Genomic DNA, 27,638 nt, shown 5'->3' on the forward strand with positions numbered 1-27,638 from the left:
TAATCTTTCCTCGTAAGTCAAGCCCATAATTGACAGCTCTGACACAGGGAGTCGTATTGGTTGCACATGCTGCCAACAGGATATAAATACTTTCTGTGCAGTGATTGAGAATTACAGACAAGACTGAGATGAGGCTGCCCCCCGACCCCCCAACACTGGATTTTTGAAAACCCCTTTCTCAACTCCGGTTGCCACAATTCCATAAAGATGGACTTCGTTTCCAGTCTAATGGTCAGCTGCCAAGTAGGCTTCAAAGCAGTGGTATCAGGTCCCTTGGGAAATTCAGTGCTGATGCCCCAAGGGATTCCAGTCTAAATTCTTATGGAGGTGGTGCTGTTGTCCAGACTTCCCCTGCCAGGCATGCAGGTGCCTCAGGCTGCTGAAGGCCATTCCTTCTGGGCAGGCAGAGTGGAGCTCCCTGAAGGGAGTGGGTCCTTCACTCTCTGTGCCAAGAGGAAGCTCGGAGTGCCGCTGGTCCCGCTGGCATGGCAGTGAATGACTTTGGGGTTCTTGCTTGTACTTGCAGGAGCTGGGAACCTGGAAAGGTGTTGCATTGGAGGAGGAGGTAGTTGCATGTCCATGAATTGGCACACACAGATGTGTTTCCAGCTAAACTTATTTGGAGGTTGCTTTAGATGACTTGTCTCCTCAGGTTTGTTGCATTCTCCTGAAGATGATGGGTGAGCTAAGGAAAGTTGGGGAACTGGTAAATGAGCTGCCTGGCTTCTTATGTGTGTTCTGTGAGGCTTCATATGCTGCAGCTTCCCCAGTGGGGCTGCTTCACAATCGTTACATGTATTATTGTCAAGCATGCAGCATAAAGAGAACATTTATGAAAGGGAATATCAGAGGAAACATTATAGCAGGGACCTTATAGCCTTTCCATTATTATGGTTTAAATCTTGACATGGTCTTTATTTGCAATGACACTGGGACCAGTAAAAAGTGTTTTTTCTCTTCCCCTCCCCTTGCCTTTCTCCCTCCTTTTCATTCTTTTCTTCCACATCCTGTTCTGAAGCTGTGGTGCAGAGATACAAATCGTTAAACATGCGAGTCCTCAGAGAGCCAGGTTTCAGTTTGTGTGGAATCAGCCCCTTTTGACTCAGAAGTTGCAAACCAGATGACTCACAGTGATGCATGTTTGTTGTTTTTAATAACTGTCATTTTGCAAAATATGGTCAAAGCTTCAAACCATGACTTCTGGAGTAGGGGTGGTGTGTATTTATTTTTAATTTGGGAGACTAGAAGCTGGAATGAGTTTGTCGCTGCAGTTGTCCCTTCAAATCTGAAGTAGAATAAAATTACAGCATTGAAAATGTGAAAGATTTTAGACAAATTTTTTTCCTGTTACCTGAAAAAAAATTTATTTTCTTAATGAATTACTTGAAAAGGCTCCAGGTGCCAAACATCTGGTGGGATTGTAGGCCCCTGGTTTATGTTTATGTTTTTTAATATATACCCAAAGGGACAAGTTTCTTAAAAAGGAAGCAGTCAGATGTTTTGTATTTGTGGAGTTTTAAAAAATAAATGCCATTCCTGCTTTACCACTTCTATTTCTAAAAAAATTGTCATCTATCTCCTTTCATTTAAAGGAAGGTAGCAAATGTAGTATTTTAGTGGCAAATTTCTCCATTGGTAAAATCTTGTAGCAGTATGGAAAATATGAAAATAGCTACACATTTAATTTTCTAGAGATTTATTACTGCTTGTACAGCAGTTTGTAAACTCTAAGCTCAGTATTAAGTGCTTTATGACTTTTTTTGTGTGTTTTACTTCTTAATTTGCCTCAAGAAGTATTGTTGTAATTTGTGGAAGTTCTACAGGTTTGTTTTGCAGGTCAGTTAATTTGAAGTGTGAATTTACAGCCACTTCCTCCCAGCAGAGGGGTACCAGGATAAAATCTGTGTGAGAACAGGATTTGACCCTAAGTGTAAAAGTGGCCTTGTGACAGAATTTGTCATGGCCATGGGTTTTCCTCCAGTTCAGTTCTCAGATTTGGGTGCTTTGTAACCGTGTCTGTCATGATTTATATTATGGTCTGTTGCAATTGCTGTTGCACAATGAAGGGCTGTGCTCTAGTCCAAGGGAGACGGACTCCCAGCCTACCTCAGCCTGTTGCTTCTTGTTAGAGAGTGAAAAAGCAGCTACTGATTTAAAACAGAGAGTTCAAGTTTGCGTTCTGCTTTTAGGCTGAGATGGGACATCTCTCTAGTGGTAAAAGTGCTAGAAAAAGCACATTGCCTTTACTCTGAGGAAATACGTATCTGTATGCTGGCTACTGCTGGCCAGCTGTGGTCTGATTACTTATTCCTGTCAGGAAAGAAATAGGTTTTGGTCTTGATTGTTTTAAAGTAAATGTACTTGCTTGTGAAAGATAGTGAAGTGGTGGCTTTGGAGGCTTAAATTGTCCTCTCAACTGCAAGCTGTCATAGCAGCAGATCAGGATTCCCCACCATGATGTGGAGGGACGCCCCTTGTCCCCAAGAGACGAGACGAGAGTTCAGTCTCTCACCCATTCGGTGCCTGACTTCCCTCTGATGCTGCCAAGAAGGATGCCAATTTTTCCATTTAGCTGACTATTGTATAGACCTTAAAAGGGAAGGTTTTAATGCAGTTGGCTGTGATATAGACTGTTAAAGGGAAGTTATTTATTTTAACTGGCTGCTGTATGGATTATTACGAGGGCGTTCTTTCAACTGCAGCTGTATATTGACTGGTGGATGTGCTGGGCTGTATTGGTAGTAGCTGTCATATTGACTGTTACAGAAAAGATCTGTATTTAAGCCATAACACTGCACTGGGATCTCCCAGGCAGGATATTAATGCTAATTCATCTGCTCACCCCCTGCTGTGAGTGTTATTTGTTTAAATCTGTAGAATCCCACAGCGCATTTATATCCTCGCTAGAGTGAGCTCCGCTCCCTGTAATTATTTAACATTATATGCTGATATAAATTGTAACAGTTAAAGAATGGTAATGAGTAGCAAAAAAACACAAACTTAACCTTAGAAATGGCAGAGTCAGCTCTTAAAACAACAGCCAGCAACTTTCACTGTTCCCTGTCTTTTCCCAAGTCCATATGCACAATATTGTGCATACATTATGTGTGTGCGTGTGTGTTCATGCTCGCACTGGCAGCGGTGCCAGGCAAGGCTGTAATTATGCAGAATGTACTGTGAAACTTATGCACACTCTTAATTACATACAGTGCCTACGTACAGCAAGTTTTATCTCTCTGCAGCTCAGCTCCTTGATGAGTTGCTCTGATAGGTGATTGGAGTTGGGGCCACCACATCGAAGGAGGGAATGGAACCCTTGGATTCTCCTCCCAGGGAATTGTGTCCCAAGGTTAAGCTGAAAGCCATCGGGTGTCACTGTTGCTCTGTGTAGGCTCAGCTGGCAGTGGATTTGTGTGGCAGTAAAATCTGGACTTTGGAGGTAGTATTTTTGGCTATAAACATCCAAGGCATTTACACATAATTTATATATAAAGTGCATGTCCATACACACCATTTAAGTGTGGGTGGAGTGAGTGGAGGTAGCTCTGTTGTGTGTTAGCTGACTTTTTTCTTTGCAGTTTCTGTTGCCTGTTATAGCATTCGTGTCCCAAAGTGCCACACAGGATGGGCAGCTACTGCTGAATAGCTTTGCATTCTGCTCTGGAAGTGACTGTGGTTCAGCAGTGGAGATGACCTGATTTCTGCATGTAATTTGCCTGTGAACATTAACCTTTTTGGATTTATGATGTGACAACTGTGGTGTAGAAACAGAAGAATTATATTCAGTTTAGATTTCTTAAGAGCTTGGGAACTACAGGGATTAAAAGGTACTGAAGACATTTTTAAGCTGTAGTATGTGTGTCAAAACTCATTGAAAAGTCAGGTTTGCATTCAAACAGTTCATCAATAGCATAAAAAAATTCACCAACTTAAAATGGAGATGACAGAGAAAAGCCATGTAAATAGCAAAGAAAACGTGTTTTAAAAAGACTTTATAGTCTGTGTCCCTTCTGATTTCAGGTAGGGAGTAGAAGCTGGAGTAAGAGGAGCTGAGCTTGTGCTTGATTTGCAGAGCAGCGTGATGGTCGGTTGGGCTGCGTTGGCAGCATGGACCTGTGCCAGACTTCACCACAATTCATACTGTGTCAGTTTAATAAATGCACTACTTAAATTATGAAATTACAAAAGAAAAAAGAGAATGCACTTATTCAGACTCTTAATACATTAAAAATAAGGCATTAAAACACTGCCTTTTTTTTTTTTTCCTTCCAGAATCAATAATGAACAGGAAGGGTTGTAGACATTAACAGTCATGGACATTCAAGCTCTTATACATAAATTATCTTAGAAAAATGCACATACGACTTGAATAATGTAAATACATTAATGCATTTAATAATTTAAACATTAAAGCGCATTCAGGAATTCGTGGCAGAAGCTGTTCTGAGATAAGGAACGGTCCTGGAAGTTGTGTGTCCCGAGATCGATGGCTGGCTTCTCCTTGAGAAAACTCTCTGGGGAAGTCGGGCTGCACAGCTACAGTGACCGCCTGTCCCAAGAAATCCCAGGGTATTACCAGCTCTCCTGCCTTCCACCTCCTGCTCTCTCTCTACCACATGCATGAACACTTCCGTGCAGGACATCTCAGGGTCCACAAAAGACCAGGGTGCATTTTGACATTTTTTTTTCTGTGTGGACTGCAGTGTGTCTAGAAATTAGGTGAAACAGCTTCAGAGAATGAAAGTTGGTAAGACTGTCAGCTGGAGAGAGGGAGGCGTGGGGAAGTAGTGCTCTCCAGGAATGCTTGCCTCTTTCTTGAAGCCTGGAAATCACAAGGTTGGCTCCAGTGTAATGACAAATAAGGGGATTTAATCTGTTCTTGCTCCTCTGCTCTTTGAACCACCTTCAGCACTGCAGAAGCACCTAACAGGAACACCGAGGTCCCCTCACACAATGCATTTTCGTGAGGATTTTGAGCTATGTAATTTTTGATGATGTACTTAAATTTGAAAGGTGTTGTATCCACCCCTCATGCCACTTTTCCTGGGTTTATAGCCTTGTTTTTCTCGCCTCTCCTGCAGGCAGGTGCTTTGGAGGTCATTTGCACCCTACAGCCCCACTCGTGAAGTGGTATAAGGTATCGTGCTTAGGCCTAGATACTGATGGAGCTAATGATGGATCTAATAAAAAAGAGCTTAGTCTGATCCCAAAGGGAGAAGAGTTGGGTTGGTTAATTAAAGGAGCCTGGCACAGAGCACCTAGTAATTATAGGTGCAAGAAGTCTGAATTTGAAGAGGATGGTGCAGCTGGAGAGGGATAGGGAGGCACCCAGAGCTCTGCAGGCTGTGGGCAAGAATGCAGCAAAACCAGATCTGGAAATCAGACTCTGGCAGAATTCCTTGGTGAATTCTTATTTATTCCATTTTTTAATGAGGACTTGAATCTCTCGTTATGCATTTATGTTTTTGCATGCACATGTGTATGTACAATTCTAGTTACACCCTATGGCTGGGAGGGTGATTTTATTAAAGACCAGAAGATTGAGAGACAGATGTTTTGAGAGACACAGGCCTTGCCCCATGGTAGTTTGGGATAATTAATGCTGACTGCTGCATTGGTTCTATTATCAATGCTGCTAGGTTGTTATCTCCAGCATCATCCCAACACCCAGGAGCCTGTATCACTGTGGGGCAGAGGGGCTGATGCCACCAGGACCTGCTGGGAAATTGCTCCTGAACTCTTATGTAGGTGTAGGGTGGGGAGCAATGCTTTGTCATCACCAGTGCTATGTCTCTTTATAGTTAGGTTCCTTAAAGCAGAATTTCTCAAACTTAGGTTAGAACTCCAAAGGGATGCAAAGGCTTCAAAGGGAGTCAAAAAGTCACTCACCAGTAAACAGCGTTCTACTTGTAATTGCTATTTGGAGCTCTGTTCCTCCGAGTTTGAAGAGGTAGCATTTACTTCAGTAATTCTTTTTTTCCTGAATAAACTTGATGCCATCTCAGCTGAGGAATGTGGGATGAGCCACCACAATAAATGAGTGAAAAAGGGAGTCAAGCTTGCATAAATTTTGAGAAGCAGTGCTTTAGCAATTTTTATTTCCTGGGGTTAAGTTCTGCAAATCCCGAAATATCCGAAATGGATCTATTAACTTCACCTGATGAAACAGAGGCAGTTATTTTTTCCCCAGTGGATTTCGCAGTAGACCCCATCTGGGGAAGGTAGGACTGTCTGTGCAAAATGTATCATTAGTTTTAGTGCTCAGGACTAAATAATCAATCAAGGAAACTGTAGATCTTCTGTCCTTTCACCTGGTGCGCTGTATAGTGATGGGTGGATCACACTAGAAAATGAAATGTTAGTTCTAAGGATTTTAGATCAAAAGATGAAAAGCACCTGTTTTTCCAGCTATAGGAGAAGATGGTACACAGAAGAAAACCGCTCTGAGAATTTGACTTGCGTGCTGACCATATGTATGTGTTCCTTGGCTGTCCTAAGTGTAAAATATACAAATATTAACTTAAGACACCTTTTTTTAACTGTTGAAATGGCCAGAGGAAGGCTCATGGTCATTTTGCCCAGTTCTGGTGAGTTTATAGCTCTGATCACCAGTGCAAAGTCAGAACTGAATGCCCTCTGTTTTCCCACCTTGAGCAGGCAGTGCCCCTGTGTTCAGGGAATAAACCTCAAGCCTCCCACACCTGAAAGGGCGCAGCGTCGCTGGTGGTAGGAAGGGGTGTGTCTGTTGGATGTGGGAAGCTCCTGCAGGGGATTTTTCATAATCCTGCTGAGGAAAGGACTCAAGCGATGGGATGCTCTGGACGTGGCCTGCAGGGAAAGCAGAGGAGTGGGTGGGGATCTCCCTGGGCTCTCATGGCTTAACAGCCATGTTTAGCTGGATTTAGGAGGTATAAGCATTTATGGTAAATTCTACTGCTGTATCACAGCCTGCTTTCTGCTATTCTAGCTTCGTCTCCATGGGGGTATTCCATACATTATCCCATTTCACAGCCTGAACTTTTCCCCCTACTTAGAGGATTACATGGGGCAGAGATGTAAGAAGAAAGGGAATCTTGACAATACTCCACCTTTTTATCTCTGTAACTCCATGTATATCTATCTGTCTGCTCTCACAGGGGCCAGGCCTTCTGCCTTCCAAAACCCTGCTTGGAAATTGCTGATTCAAGCAGGTAGCAATTTTAGAGCGCCTTACGAAATAAATGCCTCCTGTGTGCTCCCCTGGCACTGGGATTTCCTCTCTGATTTATCCTGCTCAGGTCTGCTAATGTCCCTTGACTAAACGGGGCATGGTATGATGGTGTGAAGGTCATTTTCTATATGCAATATACATTTCTGCAGTCTTGGTGGGAGGATAGGACATCTGAAGCAGCATATCCTGCTGCGAAAAGGAGGAAGAAAAGGATAGTCTGGCTCTTCTTTTCACAGCGTCTTGTGGTGGGATGAAGGTTTTGACAGCCTAATTCAGCATTTAGAGAAAGAACCAAGCAGAAAGATTCCCCCTCACCCACTCCTTGCAGCCCAGCTGTGACAAACTGACAGATAATTAACAAATCAAGACCTCCTATTAGCCTTGTCCCTGATGCATTAAAGCAGCTCCTATGTTGCATGTGTCCTTTAGCAAATGCCTATGCTTTCTGGCTGCAGGGTGGGGTAGGTACATCCCTTCAGAAAGGTAAAGGGGCCTCTACGATGTCAGTGCACAAATATTTCCAGGAATAGAAGCTGTCTCTAAAAGGAAGAGGTGGACGGTAGGTGGGAGAGTGGTACCATGACTGAATGGAAGCTGCTCTAATGGTACAGTGTGTCTGTGGAGTATCTTCTGTGAATATAGGACTGAAAGGGCTGTATGGAATTGTTACTGAATCCCTCTTGTTTTTACAGAAAATGACATGAGTTGAAGCAGCAATTGACAGGGCAGTTTTTCTGACTGGGACTAACCAAGCCTGTAACCATGACGTGCCAGGAAATGTGGCTTGTGGTACAAACAGACCTAATGTTAAGATCTTAATATTACATTGCAAGCAGTGAGCTGGTGCCTGTTCCTCTCTGTCCTCAAGTTGTTGGAACTGTGGGTAAGCCCCAAATAAGCTGCTTCTCTTCACTTTGGCTCCTCTCTTTTGGAGAAGATTGACAAGGAGTGTCAATATCCCTCTAGTTCAAGATGTTAAATAGACACAAGCCACTGGTTCAGCTTAACACATGTTAAAGGAGAGAGAGATACCTAATTGTATCAAAGCCACTCTTAAGTTCATGTATGTGGAGCCCATCAAGCTGAAAGCATCCAGACAGCATCTGCTGTTATCAAATCACTCTTGAGTCGAGCTAATTAAAATAGAGCTTCATTTTTCTGAACCATTGTTTGGCAGGAATTTGAAACAGGTCTAACCCAATTTCTGTGTGTTTATGAGCCTTTATTATATCAAAAGTACTTTTCTGTAAATGTACAGGGCAGTGTTAAATGAATTGATCCGCACTGTATCACTGTAGATGCACTGTGGGCTTCCTAATGATTTCTCTTTTAGCTTTTTCCAGATACAACCCAGAAAAGCTTGCTTTGTCCCTTATCGTGTCATCTTCCTTCTCTCTTTTCCTTTCTGTCTCACTCTCAAGAAAGTAAATGTCCTTGTGTTTCTTTCTTTCATATCCTCCTCCTCCACTCTATTGGGATTTTTGTATTATTAAAACATTTACACATTTGCTGCCACATGCAAATGCAGAATAATAAACCAGGTCTCTTTATACTCCAGACAAGAGCAGGAGGTCTCTCACCGCTGATTTTTACCCCGTTCTCATCCCTTTTGGTTACAGGGGATGGAGAGGAGGGGAATCTAAATGTTGCTGTGTTGGATCTGTTTGATGTAGGATTTTTTTCCTTAATTTTTTATGTTAAACATTTTATATTTCAGCGTTCGAATTCTGGGTATTGTATTCCTCTTTGTAATTTGCTACATACCAAGCACAAAAGTAAAAGAGATGTAGAAATTTCTCCCTAAAGACAAGTTGCGCTCTGTGGCATGTGAAAGCTAATTCATGAATATTCTCTGCAGAAGGGGAATACCACGAATCTGGCCAGTCTGTTCAGAGCATGTGAACTGGAGTGGCAGCCCAGTGAAACAGTAAAGTCAGGAAATAACTATTTTTCTGGTACCCAGTACAGCCCAAGTTGTTCATATGATATTCTTGAGTCTTAAATTTATTTCTGAGCAGTGGATTCATATTACAAAGAAAGAAAGTTAAGGATTAGCATTAAGTAAAAATCCTGACAGTGATCTATCGTGAAATATCCCTGCAAAGGTGATAAAGACTTTGGACTTTTAAAAATAGATGGAAAAATACAAAATAAAACCTATTTTTCTGTGTAATTCAAGGAAGTTTGTTTCTTTTAACTCAGTTAATTCACCTTGGAATGGAATTTACGTGTATTTTATTTTGTATTTAATGCCGTCTGTTCTGGGTCTGTGTATTCAACTCCTCTGTACAGCCTGAGAGCATTGCACAGGAAGGGGTTCTGGGGGCAAGTGCAATGTTCTGCCATAAGCAAACCTGTGGGGAAGGTTCTCTTAGATGTTCCCAAGATTGTGAAGTATGATTGTCTCCTGTTCTGTGCTTTTGGAGAGCTTGTTACTCAGAAGTTTGCTCTTTTGTTCATTGACAGTGACTCTCTCCTGATTCCTCTTTTAATAAATTTAAGTGAATTTAATGCTGGCAGAAAGCAGCAGAGTCACAGCATTCAGAGGACACAGCAGGGACGTTGTGCTGTGTGCTTTTTGTCTAAGTCTTGTAATCAGACCTAATCTGGGGGCCCTGCTGCTGGGGGCTTGACTAATCTATTTATTCAGTTCCCATCTCCTTTTCTGAGCCCATCAAGGTGTGCAGTGGGTACTTGTCTTTCCAGCAACCATCCTGTCAATGTGGTCCCTTTCCCAGCCCAGGGACACAGGCGATGGCTTTGAGAAAAGAGTTTCTGGTAAAGCACAACTGTAGAGGTAAATCCAGATACTTTACGTGCAGAAATAATTCAAACAATGTTTCTGCTCACATCATGGTGAGTACAGAATGAATGAATCAGATCAAAGAATGTCTTCATGGGCTTTCCAGCATTTCCTGCATGTGCAGTTGTTGCTGTAGTTTCTACTGCAGAAGGAAGTTTGCTATTCTAGCAAGAAACACTCTTTCATTTTGTGTTTTACAACACCAACAACAAAGTCAAGCATTTGGTCTAAGGATCCAAAAGCCCAGGAAATGCATCTCTGGGGTTCCTTGTCAATTTGGGACCTAATGAAATATAGAAAATACTCAATAAAAGCACCCTTATTACTTTAAATGTTTAAATGTGGAGTTTTTAGCCATCAGGTTAATGTTTTTGTGTCTTTTTTTGATTTGATTGTGAGCACTTTTCCAGGTATCTCTGCCACTTGAGCACTAATTGGATTTCCACAGATAAACGGTGCTAGCTGCAGCCCTTACATCACTGTGTTTTTACTTCATCATCATTTTATTTGTTTTTACTGTAAAGGTTAATAAATCTTGGTGTGTTTAGAGTATGAAACAAGGCAGGCAGGCGAAGAACTGCAATGTGAAGGGGTGAAGTTTTATATGCTGCTTTCTCAAGTCAGGGGTGGGAGGAGGAGCAGCTGCCCTTTGTGCTGGTTCTAATGGGCTGCTGGGTATGTTAGTCACCCAGGGAGTGATCCATAATCCTTAAGATAAAAAGCGTTCATCTCTCCACTAGTTCTCAGACAGAGCTGTAAGGCATTGGAATTGGGTTACCATTGATTTAGGGTGGGGAGAAGACTGTGTAGTGTGGGTCTGCTTAAAAAGGGATATGCGGGATTTATTTAGCTTATTTAATTTTTTAAAGAATATTAGAAGCCTTTCGGTGCAAGTGTGCCAGAGTTCCCTGTGGATTCTCAAGGAAGTTAATACAGTACTTGCCAGTATTTTAGGGAAGAACTTACTCGATGGCAGATTTTAGTCAAAATTTAGGCTGTAAATAAATTTCTGTGAGAATTTATCAAGGTCCCAGATGTTTGCTGTCTCATTCATTTGTTCAGGAAAGTGTGTATTTTTTATCTTTCTCATGGTTTCCTGGGAAGGTGAGCTTGACTTCCTACCACAGCAGAGGTTTTCCAGCCACAAAGGCAGTGTAGAAGCCCTCTTTGGCCCTAGGGGGATTGAAACTCGTGCATTTCAAACACCAAATTTTGGACTTTGCGGCTTGATAGAAATCGATTGACCAGCCTGTACTTGAGCCAAAGCAGCATTAAAGACTGAATGTACTTTTTTTCTGTAACGAAGATATAAAAATGCTTTGTAGCGCCTTTGGATCAGGTGCAGACTCCTGAGAAAACTACATTACAGCCTCGGGTTTCCAGTCATTCCAGTCTGTAGCAGCAGTGGCCGTTCTTCCCTTGGTGTTAATTCCCTGCTGTGGACCCAGATTTCAGAGAGATTGTTGATGCTTTATGCAGCATTTGTCAAGGAAATGGCTGCTTTCCTTTTTTTTTCCTGAAGTGAGTAATTGTTTATTAATTTTTCAGCACATAAAGAGCATAATTATAATAGTCCCTGACATGTGCTGGCTGTGCCAAGGTTTAAGAAAAATAAAACCCAGTGGAAGTACTGTTTTGAACCATCTCTGATTTTTCAGGCCTTCCTGCTTAGGACCCAAATTTCTATGTAGGAATTTGGGACAAGCACACAGGCGTCAGTTTAATTCTCTGTAGAACTACTTCTCTTGGATGTTTTAACTCAGTTTAGGACAGTGGGATCTTACTCAGGTGTTTTGAGAAAGAAGAGTAGGTGATCAGTATGCTGGATTTTTTGGTACATGCACTTTTTTGGTATGCACAGTGCTGTACAGGTTGAGCAGCATCCTGGATTTGTCTTGACACTTCTATGCTTTGTTTCTTTAAGCAGTGAATGTAACATCCATGAAAAATGCTAGATTGACCCCAGGGGATTATGAAGTGGGCCCATTGTTTGCAGGACATTTATGGTCTGGACAGCTACTGTGGAAATGTTCCTCGTGTTTGCCATTTTACTGTGTTTCACCCGTTACAGAAGAAGCAACCTAAGAGTCGACAAGGAAACTCAGTTGCTTTTGAGGCTCGTCATGCAAGTTGCTAGAGTTGAAGGAGGAATTGTGTGATGTGAGCTTCGTTCTGCTCAGAACTGGACAAAGACAAGGGACGCAGCTGCTTTTGAATCTATAAAATTATTCCACTTGCAATCCCCACAGACAGGGCAGCTCTGGCCAATCAGGCTTCTTGCCCCTTACTTTGTTTTTCCCTTAATGGGGCAATTAACAGCAGGAACAAAGTGCATGGTCTGCTCAATCTTATTATTTGTGTTGTAATAAATATCGAGGAGGCCAGTTGCAGACCAGCACCAGACACAGTGCAAATACAGAGGAAAAGGACCATTCTTGTCCCAAAGAGCTCTAAGTAAAAAGAAAAAAACAACCAAAACTGCAGAAAGGTCTTCCAGTGTTTTAAGTCCTTCTCCTTTTGCTGTTTCTTCCCAACTGCTGTGGTTTGCATGATTTATTGTGCACCTGTCACAATTTCCAGTTTCTTTAATGTTTTCAGCATGAAACCTTTTGTTTGTTAGATTCTGGTGATCCAGATAGTTTCCTCCAGTATCTCCTATATTTATTCCATCATTCAGATCTTCCTCGTCCTAATGTCATCACAGCCCTCTGACTTCAGCCCTAATTGTTTGGGGCTTTATTGATAAAACATTCATTCTCTAATCTACATTTCCTATGATTTAAAAATTCTGTGAAATGGGGTTCTTGAAATAGGAGGTTTGAGGAATAGTAGCTTGCTGGTTTTTCTTGTCATTTGAGTCTTTTCAGTCTAAAACATCTTTATAGCTTCTTCTGCAGATGGGTTCTACTTTTGATCCTCTTGGACTAAATCTAAACCATTGTATTACTGGTTTTGTCCAGTCCCTTGACTCTGGAATTAGAAGGATCTAAGTAAGTGTGAGCAATGATCCTGTTCTGGTGTATCTCTGATTGATTCAGCCTTCTGGAGTTTCCCATTCAATAGTGATTTTAAGTAGTCGGGCACAATTGTTAGGTGTGACACAGACTTCTATCCTCACATCATTCTCCAGCTCCCTAACATGTCAATGAACGTCCTGTAGTCCTTGTCTGCCCTGCAGCTAAAAGAATGAAAATGTAATAAATTACAGCTTCATTGGTTTTTACACTCTACACATGCGAAGGGAACAGGGTAAAAGGGATTTCTTTCAAAAGCTGCTGTATTTGAGCTCTTCAGTAATGGCCACATGGATAGAGAGAGGAGTGAGGAAGGTGAGTTGGAGGTGCTGTCATCTGCTCCCCTGGAACCTGGATCATGCATTTTTTTTCAGTTGTGGAGCCAGGGACTGATCCTAGTTCTGCTGTACTGAGCATCTTGAATGCTAGGTCATTACATTCCTTTGGAGTGATTGGGCTCAAACAGCTTGGCACTTGCATTAGTTTTACAGCATAGCCCCAGTGATCCCTAAGCTCCCTCCTGTAAGAAGGGAGAAGCAAGTTGTGGAAATTGGGTACTGTCATGGAAAGTCATAAAAAGCAGATTCTCTTTCCTAAGTCTTGCCCTTCTGTCTGGCATCTTTCTGAGTTCAGTGACCTTGTCATGACTGCTCCTGCCTGGGGAGCCAGCTCCCTCACCTATGGCGTGGGACACGAGCTCTCTAGTCCATGTCTTATCCTCGGGGATCCCGGGCGTTCAGTGCTGGGGTTATTGCCATTTTCATGTAAACAGAACTTCAAATAACTTGCTGCCAGTTGGATTGCAGGCGATATCCCCCCGCACCCCCACTGTGCTCGTCTCGCTGCAATTCCTTCTTTGGTGGTACTGGCGATTACAGGGAGCTTGCAACTTCAGTTTAAGCAGAAGTACAAAAAGGGGATTTTTAAAGTTTATTTTCCCTCCGAAAGTGAGATGATTTCTCTTCAATAAAAAGTTAAAATGTTTGAACTCTAGAAAAAAGGTTCATGCTGCTTACTGGTTAAATTTATTATGGCTGCATTATCAGTTTAATACATTTAGTTTGCTCTTCTGCTCATATTTCTTATAAGATGTTTTTCCAGCATTTATCACTTCCCTGTAACAATTTTTATTGTGTTAAGCCTGATGTTATGAAGCCTCATTTGGAGGTGTATTTCTGAAATAAAAAAATACATAGCTAGCACATTTTCTCTGCAAATAAAAATAGTTACTGTACATTTCTTTTAATGTACGTGTAAAAGTTTCTGGTTCTTTTTAGGTTTATGCTTGAATATTATTCCTCTTAAAAATACAGGAATTTTGTCAAGTTGTCCACTGTGTTCTCAATCGAATTATAAAAAACTGAAGATGACAGATATTTCACTTTGAAAGGTGACTACTACACCGACGAAGTTGCTACTTTTCATAAGGGTTTTTACTCCATATATCAATGTGTTTTAAGAGAGGCTTGGGTCAATAATACCATGCTTTAGAATTCCCTAAATACATATTTACACAATAGACCTTAAAATATATTAGTCTATCATGTCAGCTCCTGTACACTTCTATCTGGGATGTTTTATGTCCTTAACATATGATACAATAAAACTTTATTTTAGATAGCATTTTTCATACAAATTGTATCCTAAAATGCGCTGTGGGGTTAAATGACACTTTCACAAGGTAAAAATTAAAAAAAAGCTGAAGGGTGCAGGAAAATTAAGGGCTTTGCATGGGATAGTAGTATTTAATTGAACAGAGGGAATCTGAGTGGAGAATACACTGAGCTGAGAGCCTGCAAGTGTGATTGGAGCTGCAGAGCAGGATCCCTGGAAATGGTGAGGTTATGTGAGGAAAGGCTTATTCTGTGTGAATGAAGGAGGTGGAAAGGTCACGCCTTCAGGAGCAGCTGGAGGAAGTGTGGAGTAGCTCCTGGAACAAAGAAGTTGAAAGCAGGGACTATGTGGAGTCACTTCTTTGTAGTGGGAATAGCAGAAGAAATGAGGGGAAAGTATGTTGAAGAGGAGGAAGGCAGCCGAGAGCGTGGTGTGCCAGCTGAGCTGCAGGGTGGGATGGATGGGAACAGGGTGGCAGAACACCGGGGATCTCAGCTGCTCCATCGCTGCTCGCTCCAGCCTGGCCCCGGCACTCCGCAGGCACAACACACTGACAGCTCACATGGGTTTTTTTCTGGCTTTTATAAATTCAAAAAAAAAAAAATTTTGGTCACCCTATTCATGTAAATTAAGTAGGGCTTTTTTGTATGTGATAATTATAGATAAATGTATTTAAAGTAGATCTGGATTTTGTAGTCCTCAGGAAAAAGAGGAAGAACAATTTTTCCCCCCGTCCCTGTCATGTGTTCGTTTTAATGAGCAATTTTAAAAAATTGAAAATAAAAGAGGAAAATGAATAGGTGTTGAACCAGCCTGTGATATGTAAATGCCAACTAGTAATTACCTAAAACCTCAATTTTCTTTCTGTTTCATCTTGCAAAACATTTCATTTCCACTGAGTGAAAACACTTAATTTGGGGCTCTGACGGCGGGAGGGGGGCGGCGGCTGCGCCGCCAGGGGGCGCGCGGGGTCCGCGCGGGGCCCGGCCGGGGGAGCCGCTGAGGGAGCGCCGGGGCCGCGGGGCCCTCGCAGGGCCGGGGTGGAAAAGCCCTCCGGGAGCATCGAGTCCAGCCTCTGACCCAGCGCTGCCTTGCACCTAGCCCGCAGCTCAGAGTGCCGCGTCCGGTCTTTTCCCTGAACGCCTTCAAACACGGTGACTCTACACCTCCCTGGGCAGCCCCTTCCAATGTCTAATCACCCTGTGAAGAAATTCTTCCGGGTGTCCAACCTGAACATCCCCAGGTGCAGCTTATCTTAAGCTGTGTCCTCTTGTCCTGTCGCTTGTTTTCTGAGGGGAGAGCCCAAATCCCACCTGGCTGCAACCTCCTGACTGGGAGTTGTAGGGAGCAAAAAGGTCCCCCTGAACCTCCTTTTCTCCAGTGGGACCTATGGCAGGGACACGGCCGGGACCAGTTTCCTCACCCTTCGTGTGGGTGCCTTCGAGTTAGGTGTCATTCATAGTCCGAGTTCCCAGTACCCAGGATTTTCCCTTTTTGGTCTTGTATTGCCATTTTTGGTTGGTTTTTTTGTTTTGTTTTGTTGGGTTTTTTTGTTTTGTTTTTGTTTGTTTGGGTTTTTTTGGTGAGTTTTTCTTTTTTTGGTTTTTTTTTTTGTGGTTGGTTGGTTGGTTGGGTTTTTTTGTTTGGCTTGGTTTATTTGGCTGCTATTCTGTATTCTCTTAGTTACAGGTTCTTCATCTCGGATATGGCTCAAAATGTGTTTCTTTCCTGCCTTTGTTCCCATGAATCTTGCTTTTCTGCCTCCCATGAATCTTTCTTTAAATTGTATTTTTTTTCCCCCCTTGCTGTTTTACATGAGGGCTTTGTCATTGGTGGTATAACATTTTTAAACTTTTCTCCATCCAACTTTGAGATCTGCCAAACTTTGTAGGTTTCTAGGTTATCTCTCAACCAAAATAATTCCTGGGGTTCTGTATGTTTTCATATAAATCTCAATGAAATCACAGGAGCTTTAAAGTGTTTCCCCTCCCTTGACTGACCTGCAGTTCATTCCTTTACAGATGACAAGTGTTTTCTGTGAAACATGAATTTCACATGAATCCTGGGGTGCAGATCACTGAACTGGGACAAGGCTTGTCCCGGAGGAGGAGCAGGGCTGGAGCGATGTCCCAGGCCCAGCTGGGCGGGAGCGCTGATGGGATGCGGGAGCAGTGCCTCCTTAGTGAGATATATGGCTTCATAATTAGCCCCTTGCATTTTTTCCGAGTGCTGGCATCAGCGTTCTATGATGTGTTTCCCTGATTAACAGCTGCTTTGCAACTATTTCCGTGTGCCACCGATAACCATATTTGTCAAGTTAGTCCTGTCAGGGCACTGATTTCTTACTAAAACACAGCATTTCTGTTGCAAGGGGTTTTCTTGTTCAGTGTTGTGGCAGGCTTTTAAGTCAGCCCTTGTTAAAACGTAAGTTGGCTTTAGCCTGATGCTTGTTAACAGGATTCTGGGTATCTCCTTTAGAGTAGGAGTGCAGAAACCTTTCACAGACAATTTAATCTTCCGAGCCTTGCAAACATACAGCCGTACACTGAGGGGGTGTTGCTCTAGGCTAATATATTGATCAGTTCCATTTGCCCTATAGCTGTGGCCTTCTGCTCCGGCTGAAATAGGTTGAGTGTTTGTTGATACTGCCATATTATTATTTTTTAATACACTGGAAAAAAATTAATTCCAACTTCTTTTACATACGTCATGTATATTGCCAGTGTTGATTGCTTCCGCACATGTAATGTAAACTGTCTGTGCATAGTTCATGGCCTGGGCCGCCTCTGCTTAATGAAAAGAAGTGTTGCTTTTAAACAGATACAGATCCACTCAGAAAGACAAAATACCATCCCTTGCAACGTATAATTCAGACCCAACCTTTACATCACAGGTCATCTCAAAGTCTCAGTCTATCAACAAATGCTGTTTAGTAATAACCTACAGAGGGTTCCCAGTATTAGGAAATCTATTAGAGCTCTTACAGGCTGTGCTCCCAGTGTCTTTTGAGTCTGTTTTCCATGTGGAACTCTCTTGCCAAATCCTGTGGAACTTTTATTGATGAAGATATTTTACATTTCTGTGAAATTTTTTTTTTTTTTGAGTTGGTAGAAAATAGGCATTTGCCACAGTATTTTAAATTCCATGGTTTATTTTTTTAATGCAGGCAACTGATGAAGTAGCTTAGATTGCTCTATTGGAAACCCTGCAGCTTTGAGCACAATAAGAAATAAGGCTGTCTTTATCTTCCCCATTAACGCAAAAGGGAGGGAGATTAGGAATGAGGGACCTTGGCTGTAAAATCCAGGTGCTGTGCTTTGGCCCAGAATTTTGCCAGCCTGCTGCTCTCCCGTAGCATCTGCAATAAAGTTCCTGTCTTTATTTTATATCTTTGACATTGAAGCAGAATATTTGGCCTGAATTTATGTCATTTGTCCAGTTGCAAATATAATCTATGAATAGTGACATTGATCTTTTAATTGGAAAATCAAACCATAGGACAAGACCTGCTGCAGGATTCCACCCATCTCCACCCAGTCAGAAAGATGTCTTTGTGGATCCTGTCACTGCAAGAGAGGTGGTGGTGGGAAAGCAAGTTCATGGAACTGACTGGCTTTTAAAAGCCAAATTCACTATCTTCCTTTAATACAAATATGTACGTGATCCATTAGATAAAGCCAGTGTGCTCGACAGTGCATGCTGGCAATCTAAGAATCAAAGCAGTGATACAATGCTCATTATTTGGCAGTGTTCTAATACCATAAAAATTTGGAGAAGTGTTACAAATGCTACAGAAATAGTATGGAACAATGTTAGCAGCTGAGTCAGAGTGCTATTTGCCACATGATTTTTTTGGCTATACACAGGACTGCAAGTCTTCTCATCTTCCTCCTCCTTTTTCTGTTGTTTAAATTATGGAGTGCAGTTGCTCTTGTTTGTGCAAAGAAAATGATCCATAGAAGGTGGGGAAATTCTTGTGTATGTTTGTTGAAAATATTGGCATTTTGACATGGCCAAAATTGCTTCAGAAGTTGCTCGTGTATACAAGATGAATTATAAAAATGAAGACATTTCAGCTCAGCCTATAGGACAAATGTTCAGAGGTGAATGCAAACACAATATCAGAAACGTGGGATTACCAGAGGGAGGAATACATGCCCCGGATTCTTTTTATGGAGTTTGTTGTTGCTTGTAATTTTATTTTGTTTTAAGATTAAAAAGACTGCAAATACTGGAAGAAGTAAGGCAGGGGAGAGGTAAAATAGAAGTTTATTTTGGAGTGAAATTTACTACTGCAATGTTTACATTTTTATAAGGCAAAAATGAGCTTTAATAAAGGGTTAGAATCGATGAAATGTTCACATGGTTGTGATTGAAATAGCACAATGAAAAATACTGCTTATTTCTTACAGGTTTTGTAATACTTAAAAATTGATAATTAAATATAAGAGCTTGCAGAACTGCAAGTCTGCAGGCCGTTCGTGTATCTCACTAAATGTGGGAGGGAGTGTTAAGGAGTATCTGAAGACACAAACAAGTAATTATTGTTAGAAGGAGAGTGGCTTTGATATGTTCACGTGTGTGTCGGTCTGCTCATTTGGGCATCCTTCTTATTCAGCATATTATCTTAAGGTTATTAGTTTGGGCGCTTTATATTTCTGCATCTGGCACAGCAATATCAGCACAGTTTAAATCTGCGATTTGCCTGTCACCTGCATTTCAGCTGGAGACAGATCAAGTGCACATAAATGAAGCCAAAGTGTACTTTATGTGGGGTGTTTTGCTCTACTGTTTTGTGGTTCAAAATTACTGAATGTAAACTTAAGGAAAAAATGGAGGAAAACAAGAAAATGAAAGGAATTAAAAATACCCCATTCATTTTATCCTCCCAACTTTGTAGTGTGCTGGGACTTTGTCAAATTCCCGTTAAAATAAATATGTCAATTTTGTCTCTCTTCCAAATTCATTTATCATGCTTTTTTAAAAGGTGTTTTCTGCTTTACCTGATGTTTAAATTGGATTCGCTCGTTTATGCTGTTCTTTGCTGTATCCCCCATGTTTTTCTTAAATGAATTAGTAATGACAGCGTACTCCATCATACCCTCTCTACAGCCACTTTAAGGGAAGCCTGGTGATCTAAACCTTTTAACCTATTAAAGATGATTTTCCCCAATTGAATCAGACCCACCACAGGTGTAATAACTAATCATTTAAACTACACCTGCTATTATGTATTTTTAAGCCATTATGCATGTTGGATAGATGATAATTCATGTTTATTGCATTGTCCAATGGATCCGTTTTGCCTACACTAGCCTGATTAATGTATTTAAAGAAATAAGAGATGCAATTTAAAAGAAAAAAAACATTGATGGAATGCACTGAGGAGTACATTGAAAGTGCCATTAAACCCATCAGAACTTTGCTCTCTGACCAGAAATGCATATTTGAAGCATTTGATTCAAACACGAAGTGAAACTTAGTGATTTCAGGAGTGATGCTGTATTTTCCCTTCTTTTTCTGCTGTCAAAGTTTTGGAAACGTTTTTGGAACTGAATTCCAGAAACTGTATTTTAAGATAAACTCTTAAGGACCTGTGTATCATGGGTCTAGCATATTAGGATGGTTAATTTTAGCTCGAGAGAAGGGAAGTAATCTCTTCCACTAGTTCACAGGGATGTGCTGTTAGCATATTATTCCTCATGATGCCACAATCGGAACAGATGTCTTTGTATAAAAGTAGAGCGAATCACTGGTGCAGTAACATGTAATAACGTGTATAACAATATAGGGCAGTATGTGGAAAGTGAAACTACCATATGAAGAAAATAATCAAATACCTTTCACTGGCACTCAATGGAAATGTAAAAATCGAGTGCTGTTGTTGTTGATGCCATTGAGTATTATCCCAGACTTTACCCTTTGCTTGGCTAAGTGCTCTGTTCTAGGTGCTCTGGCACCTTAAAGAAGGGTGTGGAAGTCAGTCTGTAGACAAAAGTAATCTGTGGCTTTTGCTGGTGCGGAATACAAATTTAACTACTTGCCTACCCATTTGTGTCATTCAAAGTGACTTTTTTGATATTTGGTTACACGATCCAAAATACGTGAAGTCGCTTCTCTAATCATGAGAAGCTGAGGTTTATTTATTGCTTTCAGTAAATTAGAATGATGGCAGAAAAGACCTTAATCTCTTAGAATCTGCTGGGAGCTTTAAGTCAGATATAAAGGAAGCATTCTTACAATAAGCCAACTGTTACAGATCACATGCATTGACTCAAGGTTGGCTTTAACTGTGGGAGCCAACTTAGTTAAGAAGAACACAATATAAATAACAGAACCACCTAAGAATCTTAATGGAGCATTTTGTACGGGTAGAGCTGCTTCAAGAAACTTCTAGGTTGAAACACCATAATTGTGCTGTCTATTTAGAGTTAAACCACAAGCTCTGATACTTGTTGAGCCATCACCAACTCCGTGTGATGGGTGTGTTGCCTTACTTTGCAGTACACAATGCCTAATGTAAAATAGGGATTTGACCATATCTAACTTGGATCTTTTCTCTCTTCTTTTTCTCCAATCCTCCTACCCTCCTCAGATTGTGACAGCAGTGAAATTTTTACAGAATCCACGGGTCCGCCAAAGTCCTCTCGCAACCAGAAGAGCATTCCTGAAGAAAAAAGGTATGAACTCTTAAGGTTGTGATCTCAGTGATAATGAGGGACCTTGAATTAGCGTAAAGCCAAAATGTATTGCTGTGGAATATTAGATGTTACGGACAAAGCAATTAGTCTGTCTCCAAAAAAGATCTGAAGTTTATAAGAAATATCAGTCTCTTTTCTTCCCAATTGACTAGTGCAATATTTGCACCAGATGTGGAATTGTAGAATACAAAAGACACATGGGAAAATTTTGGGTTAACTGTTATCAGATCTTTCCTGCAATGAGGATAGTTCAGAGTTGTAGACTAGCTGGTCAGTTCAAACGTTACTGACACTGGCTTTAGAATGGCCAATTTCTGGGTGAAAAGGTCAAATGTTTCCAAAGGGAGCCAGAGAGAGGCAAAGAGCTTGGTAAAAGTAAACAAGGTCAGGTTAAGGTCAAGCTTGGGGTCAGCCTGACTTTCAGGCTGAAATGGTAAACTACTGACTGAGTTTAGCCCTTTTCTATAGCAGGGATAGAACAGATCCTGACAAATCCTTTAATGTCTTAGGTGGAGCATACTTTGGTCATTGCTACAGAGAATTTATTTTACTTTCTGACTCATAATAGAACTATCTTTTGTTCCTTTTTTTATTTCTTAAGTTTTTATTCCACAACTTGCAGTGCATTCCAGGTGAGGTTCACTCCATATTTTGCTACAGTCCTGGGAGCATATTGCTTACCACAAGATGTAAATAACAACAGTTTTAACTTGAAGTTAATTACATGCATTGTGACTCACTGTAAGATGTTGAACTGATACTGAAAATACAGAGTCCAAACTTCAGAGGGGAGTGACCCACATATACATTGAAGTCGTAAGTACTTCAAGGTACATAAAATTCTAGAGCTAAAGATCTTGAGCTTTGAAAAGTAGGGAAGCCTATGAAATACGTGTATTTCTGTTTGGAGTTATGAACTGTTTCTTTGAGATGCCTGAGACCTGAAGTCATGAGACGGAGAGTTCAAGTATATGCACCACTTTGGTCATCTTGAACAGCAGAGAACCTAGAAGGGAATGGCCACCTTGTGTTTGGGCAACGATGTCATGACAAGTAGTTCACGGGCACATCATTTTGAGTGTGATCCTCTCACTGCCTGTCCTAGTGCCAATTAAGAAGACATTCCAGTCACGTAGGTATGTTGCTTGCCCTGCCCTGCCATCAGGATGACATTAAAATTTGGAGCCTGTTGGTCGCTGTGCGCCATGAGTTTTTCCTTGAAGTATGTGGACCTACGGGGAGTAATTAATCATAAAAGCTTGGGGATTTCAACTCTATCATCGAAGCAATGAAGCAAGGGAAAGCTGAGCCTAAAAGCTGTGCTGATTACCCGGGGTAACCTGATACAAAATCTATTGTTGCCGAGAGATCCTTAGCCCCCAGTATATCGTGCAATATTATAACTGCCTGATCTTCTTCTGTGCTGACAATGACCAGTTAGTCCTCATTTTCTCTCTCAACACGGCTGGGTTAGAATTTCATTTGCAGAAGGTATTTAGAGCAATTTAGAGACAAATGTCTCTGATGTTTGCTCTGCACTTCCCCACCGCAGGCTTCGCTGAACAGTTTTTCGTATCAGGAGCTCCATCTAATCTGTTTAATTTTAATAAATCCCTGACTGGGAGAAGAGGAAGGGTGGGGAGATGGAGGCACAGAGAAACTGTGGCCCAACTAATACTTCTTATGAATTACTTGGCTAATAATTGCTAAAGAGCAGAAATGGTTTGGTAGAACTGTTTGTTTGTTCCTGTTTGTTAATTAGCCCTCCTTCCCTTTGTGCTAATTGTTTTTTTTTTTCTAAACTTAACCATAGGAGACAGGAAGGAGCAGGGTCCGGTAGCGCCTGTACCCAGCAGTCAATGGAAATATGTCCATATGGAATGTAGCCTGTGTTCGATGCTGGCGTGGTACCTATGTGGGCTAGCAGATGGAGGCAATTATTCTTGAAACGTAGATGTCATGGCTGGTTTAGTCTCAAGTAAATGAGGGATTACAGGGTTTGGTAGGCTGTTCCCCCGATTCTCTGGTATACAGTCCCTGTCATGCCAGTGATAATGTTTATCCCCAGTTGAGGCTGTCTGGTAGAGGAGTCCTCACTGCCAGTTGAAAAAGGTCCTGCAAGCGTGGCTTTGCTTAAGAAATTTCGCTTCTGAGACTCACAGAGGTGGTTCTGCCTAGAATTACAGTATTTTCTTCTTTTTCTATAAGCATCTCCTTCCTAAAAAAGGCCAATCAAATTTTATTTCCTTTTAGTATTATTTAATATTTAATACAGGAGCTGGATTTGGTTTAGTACATTTCAGTGAGATGAGAAAGGAAAGTTTCTGCGGGATCATCAGCTGGGCTGGGTTTGGTGAAACAGTCGTTGTAGAGGCTGAAATCAGGCATTCCTGGTTCTGTGCAGGTCAGGTGGTGCTGAACTGCTCTCTCTGGCGCATGGGGTGATATAGTATTGATGACAGTTGGGAGAATGAGGGTATCCTGGATTTGTAAAAGGGCTTTCAAAAGTCGGATGAGATTTCTCTGTTGTCTTAAGCACTTTTAAACTCCCATATACAGAGGCATTAATGAGAAACATGAAGTTATTAGAATCATTTATCATTTTCTTTGAAGCTTACACTGGCATTTTGTGTAATTTATGACATTTCCTCCTTTTTATCATGAACTTCTTCAGATGAAGGGAAAAACAGCTGTTTCCCCTCAGAGTATCTGAAAGAAAAGAAAGGAAAAAAAGATGCTGTTTGTTTTTTGTCCAACTCGCTGATTCTGCTGATGACATGCCACAGAATCAGCGGCGCCTTGGGAGTAATTAGACAGCATGTGGGGCTTAAACCCTTGTGGAAATGTGTCTGTCATTTAACTGTTGTGCCTCAGATGTCCTGCACTGCTCAGTTACCCATCTGGTAACTCATGTGGCTTATTAATTTTGTGTACTCTGAATCTCTTAACTTCTGGCAAGACAGAGAAAGGTGGTGGAAATGCACTATACATGGGAAGCTCTGTTTTCAGGGTGCTGAATTTTTGGAGCAGAGAAGGGGAAAACTGCTAGGTTACAGACTTGTTCTGTCAACTTGGATGAAGAACTGTTTTCTTAGGTGCTTGTTCTCTTCATCTGTAAAATGAGTACAGTAATGCCTTTCCAGAGGGGGATTGTGGGAACTAATGAAAGCATATGAGGAGCTCAGAAATAATAGTGATGGAAGAACAGAGGTGCATTAGAGCAAGTTAATGTACAATTGTTGAGTTATGTTGGGAAAGTGTCCACTCAGATGGTTTTTTGCAGTGCATCAGTGTTCCAGAAAATCTTTCCAGTGTCAAGATGCCAGCCTATGGTGATTTCTGAAGAGATGAAAAAATTGTTTAGTTCTACATGCCCTTCCCAGTCAGAACTCAAAGACACTTGATCCCCTGGAAACAAACGTCGTCAGCCCCAGAATCTTCAGTAGAAAACGGACTTAATTTTCTTCCTCTTTCTGTAGTCTGCGTTCTTGAAAGTTGAACCCGCCTTTTCCCCTTTGTCAAAGAAACCCAAGTGAATCACCTTCAGGACCTGAGGGAAGGGGGCACAGCCCACTGCTGGAGGGCTTAAAAAAAAGCAAATTCTTCAGCAGATTTCAATTTAACCCTCTTTTATTACTCCTCTTTTTTTTATAATTTAAGTCCATTTCATGAGGCAGTTTGCATGTCCTTGAATGGAATCTCGTTACCATGAAAGCTTTTTTAGCATTGATTTCATAACAGTCTTAATTTAATAGTGCCGTCATTACTGAGAAGCTCTGACAGTGAGGCCCCAGCTTTCCAGGTCACTGACCTTTTAATTACAAACCTTGTTCTGATGGCCAGGTTATCGACTGGACAGCTCCCAGCTCCTGCCCCCAGCATGAAGATGAAAATAACTGCCTTTCCTCCCCCACTTCCAGAAAAGGGAGGAAAATAAAAGTAACCTCTTGTGTTTCCAAAATTAATTTTCTTCTTCAGCTTTACTTTGTAATTAATTCTTTAACATGTCTCAGTGAAGCTCAAACAGTTTTTGCAAAGGCTTTTCTTGAGAAGAAAATCTAATGCAAGCCAATAGAGTCCAGCGCCAACTCAGCTGGAAAAATAGAGTTAGTAACCTATGGTGTCAGAATACCTATTTAGGCCAAACTGTTCTGGCCCTCCAAACCTTATGCTTTTCTAGAAAGTACCATGTTTGATAGACAAATGTGGGATTAGACTGTAAGTGTTGCCTGTTCAAGGAATTCCAGGTGACTTGTCCCTCTCTTCAAACTTCCTGTCAGGATATGGATTTGAGAGATGGTGAAGAAGAGGAATGAAGGCTTTGTTGCACTGTTGTGCTGGTGTTGGTCTCTCCATAGTGGCTAGTGTGGGCTGTGGTGGATTTGTGCTGAAGATAGTAATAGAGAGGTGTTTTAGCTATATCTGAGCAGTGCTTACACCTAGAGCCAAGGCCTTTTCCACTTTTCACTCCAACACTGAGGAGGCTGGAAGTGCACGAGAACTTGGGTCAGTTGACTGCAGCTGACTAAGGGGATGCTCCATATAGTCTGTTCACTGTTTTCAGCACAAATCCAAAACATAGCCCTGTACTAGCTACTATAAAAAACAGTGCTCTGTCCCAGCCAGACCCAGCACAATTGCACAACTGATTGTGTGAGTGAGGCTTGTCCTGTTTTGTACTTGCAGCTCAGGTAACTTGTTCTCTAGCTGCTCACACCAATGCCTGCACAGACCTCATCACTTACACTTGCAAAGCTACAAGCAAGACCTGAAATGCAGATACTGATAGCAAAAAATTATTGCAAGAATATGCTTAATGCTTTAAGCTTCTAGTACAAATTAACACACAGCGAGAGAAAGTTCACTAGCCTAGGTAGAAGCAGGGAGGTGCTTTCTGATTATTTAAGAAGTTTGCAACAGGTGTTCAAGTAGCATAAAGTAAGTTTAACATCTCATGTAGACTTACAGAAATGACTGTAGAGGTTGAATGGAAGTCAACACATTCTGCATTTTCATGATGATTTTCATTTCAGGATCTTGGAGCACATTGTACCCATTAACTGTGGAAACTTTGCAGCTAGTTGCATGGAGCATGTTTGGGGTTTATAGGGTTATCTATCATTATCAGAATCATTCTGTGATCTAGATCTCACTGTGCTTCCCACTAAAAAGCATCCACCTCTGAGGTAGAGGACAGCAGCTGTTTAACATCACTATGTGATTTTTAGGAGAGGAAATGAAGAATACTTTAAGTGATCTTGCAGAGGGAGCTTTAGGGATAGAGAATGTAATTACTGAGTAAAAAATTTACTAAGATTCTTGAAAAGCACTGTGGGATATTTAATTACTAAAGATGGTTGGGCCTCTGTTTATGACTGTGCAAGACAGCTAATGTGCCTTATAATATTTTGCTAGGTTAAAGAAAAATATGTCCTACACCTGTCATGGAAACAGTTTGTTCTTTAGGTGCCTCCCATCCAAGCTTTGGCTCTACACAACCCTGCATAAATGGGGAAATGTAATTGTCTCCCAAAGAGCTTATTAGAGACCTGAAGAATGCAGAGTGAGAGAATGAAAGCTGTCATTGCTAACAAACTCACACCAGTTCCTATCTAAACGAACGTTAGTGGTAGTCACATCCATTTGTGGCACTCTGCTGTGTTTGCCCAGTGCTGATAATGTTCAACACAGAGATTTCCACTGCTGGAGTATCATAATGCAGAAGAATAGATGTGCTCGTGATCCAGAAGTTAGTTCCACCTTTCTGTGTTTTGTTAGTTGCCTTCTTTTTTTCTTCCTGAAAATGATTGAGAATCTCTATCCATCTGCTGAGAAGGGGATGTCTTCCTGTCCTGCCACTCTTTCGTATGCAGATCTGTCACCTGCTGTTCAGTACCAGCCTATTCATCATGCTGACTCTTTTCCCCCATCAATTTTACCACTGTTTGTGATGTCTGAACTTGTCATGAGCTTTACAGATTTTCTCAGCTTCTTTGGTGATAAGGAATGTACAGTAGTGCTAACAAAATGTGATAAACTGCTCAGCCTTAGGACATCCTGGGAATCAGATATGGTGCTTCTTTGGAGTTGTAAGGGTTTTGGGAAGAATATAGTTGAAGAAACCCTTCACTGTCATTCCTCAAGATTTGAAAGGAAGTTTGGAAAAACTGGTCTGTTTAGTCCCTATACACATGGAGAAATCAGTTTATTGCTTGTCTCTGACTCTTGTCCCAGTCACTAGTCATTCATGAGAGGGCAGAAAACCACCTGACATCAGGTTAGACATAACTACCCAT

General features: G+C 41.4%; 1 protein-coding gene across 1 annotated transcript in view; it reads left to right on the forward strand.

The window, feature by feature from the left end:
• The window catches only part of PEX14 (peroxisomal biogenesis factor 14), a 71,038-nt gene that overhangs the window by 12,103 nt on the left and 31,297 nt on the right, over positions 1-27,638 (forward strand). The window contains exon 3 of the mRNA XM_042032228.1: positions 21,237-21,321. Coding sequence (XP_041888162.1) covers positions 21,237-21,321 — 85 coding nt within the window. The remainder of the gene's footprint in view (positions 1-21,236; positions 21,322-27,638) is intronic.

The sequence above is a fragment of the Corvus kubaryi genome, unplaced genomic scaffold, assembly GCF_017639235.1.
Source record: "Corvus kubaryi isolate FWS band 111438036 unplaced genomic scaffold, C.kubaryi_AGA036_p1.0 37352, whole genome shotgun sequence".
Taxonomy (NCBI): domain Eukaryota; kingdom Metazoa; phylum Chordata; class Aves; order Passeriformes; family Corvidae; genus Corvus; species Corvus kubaryi.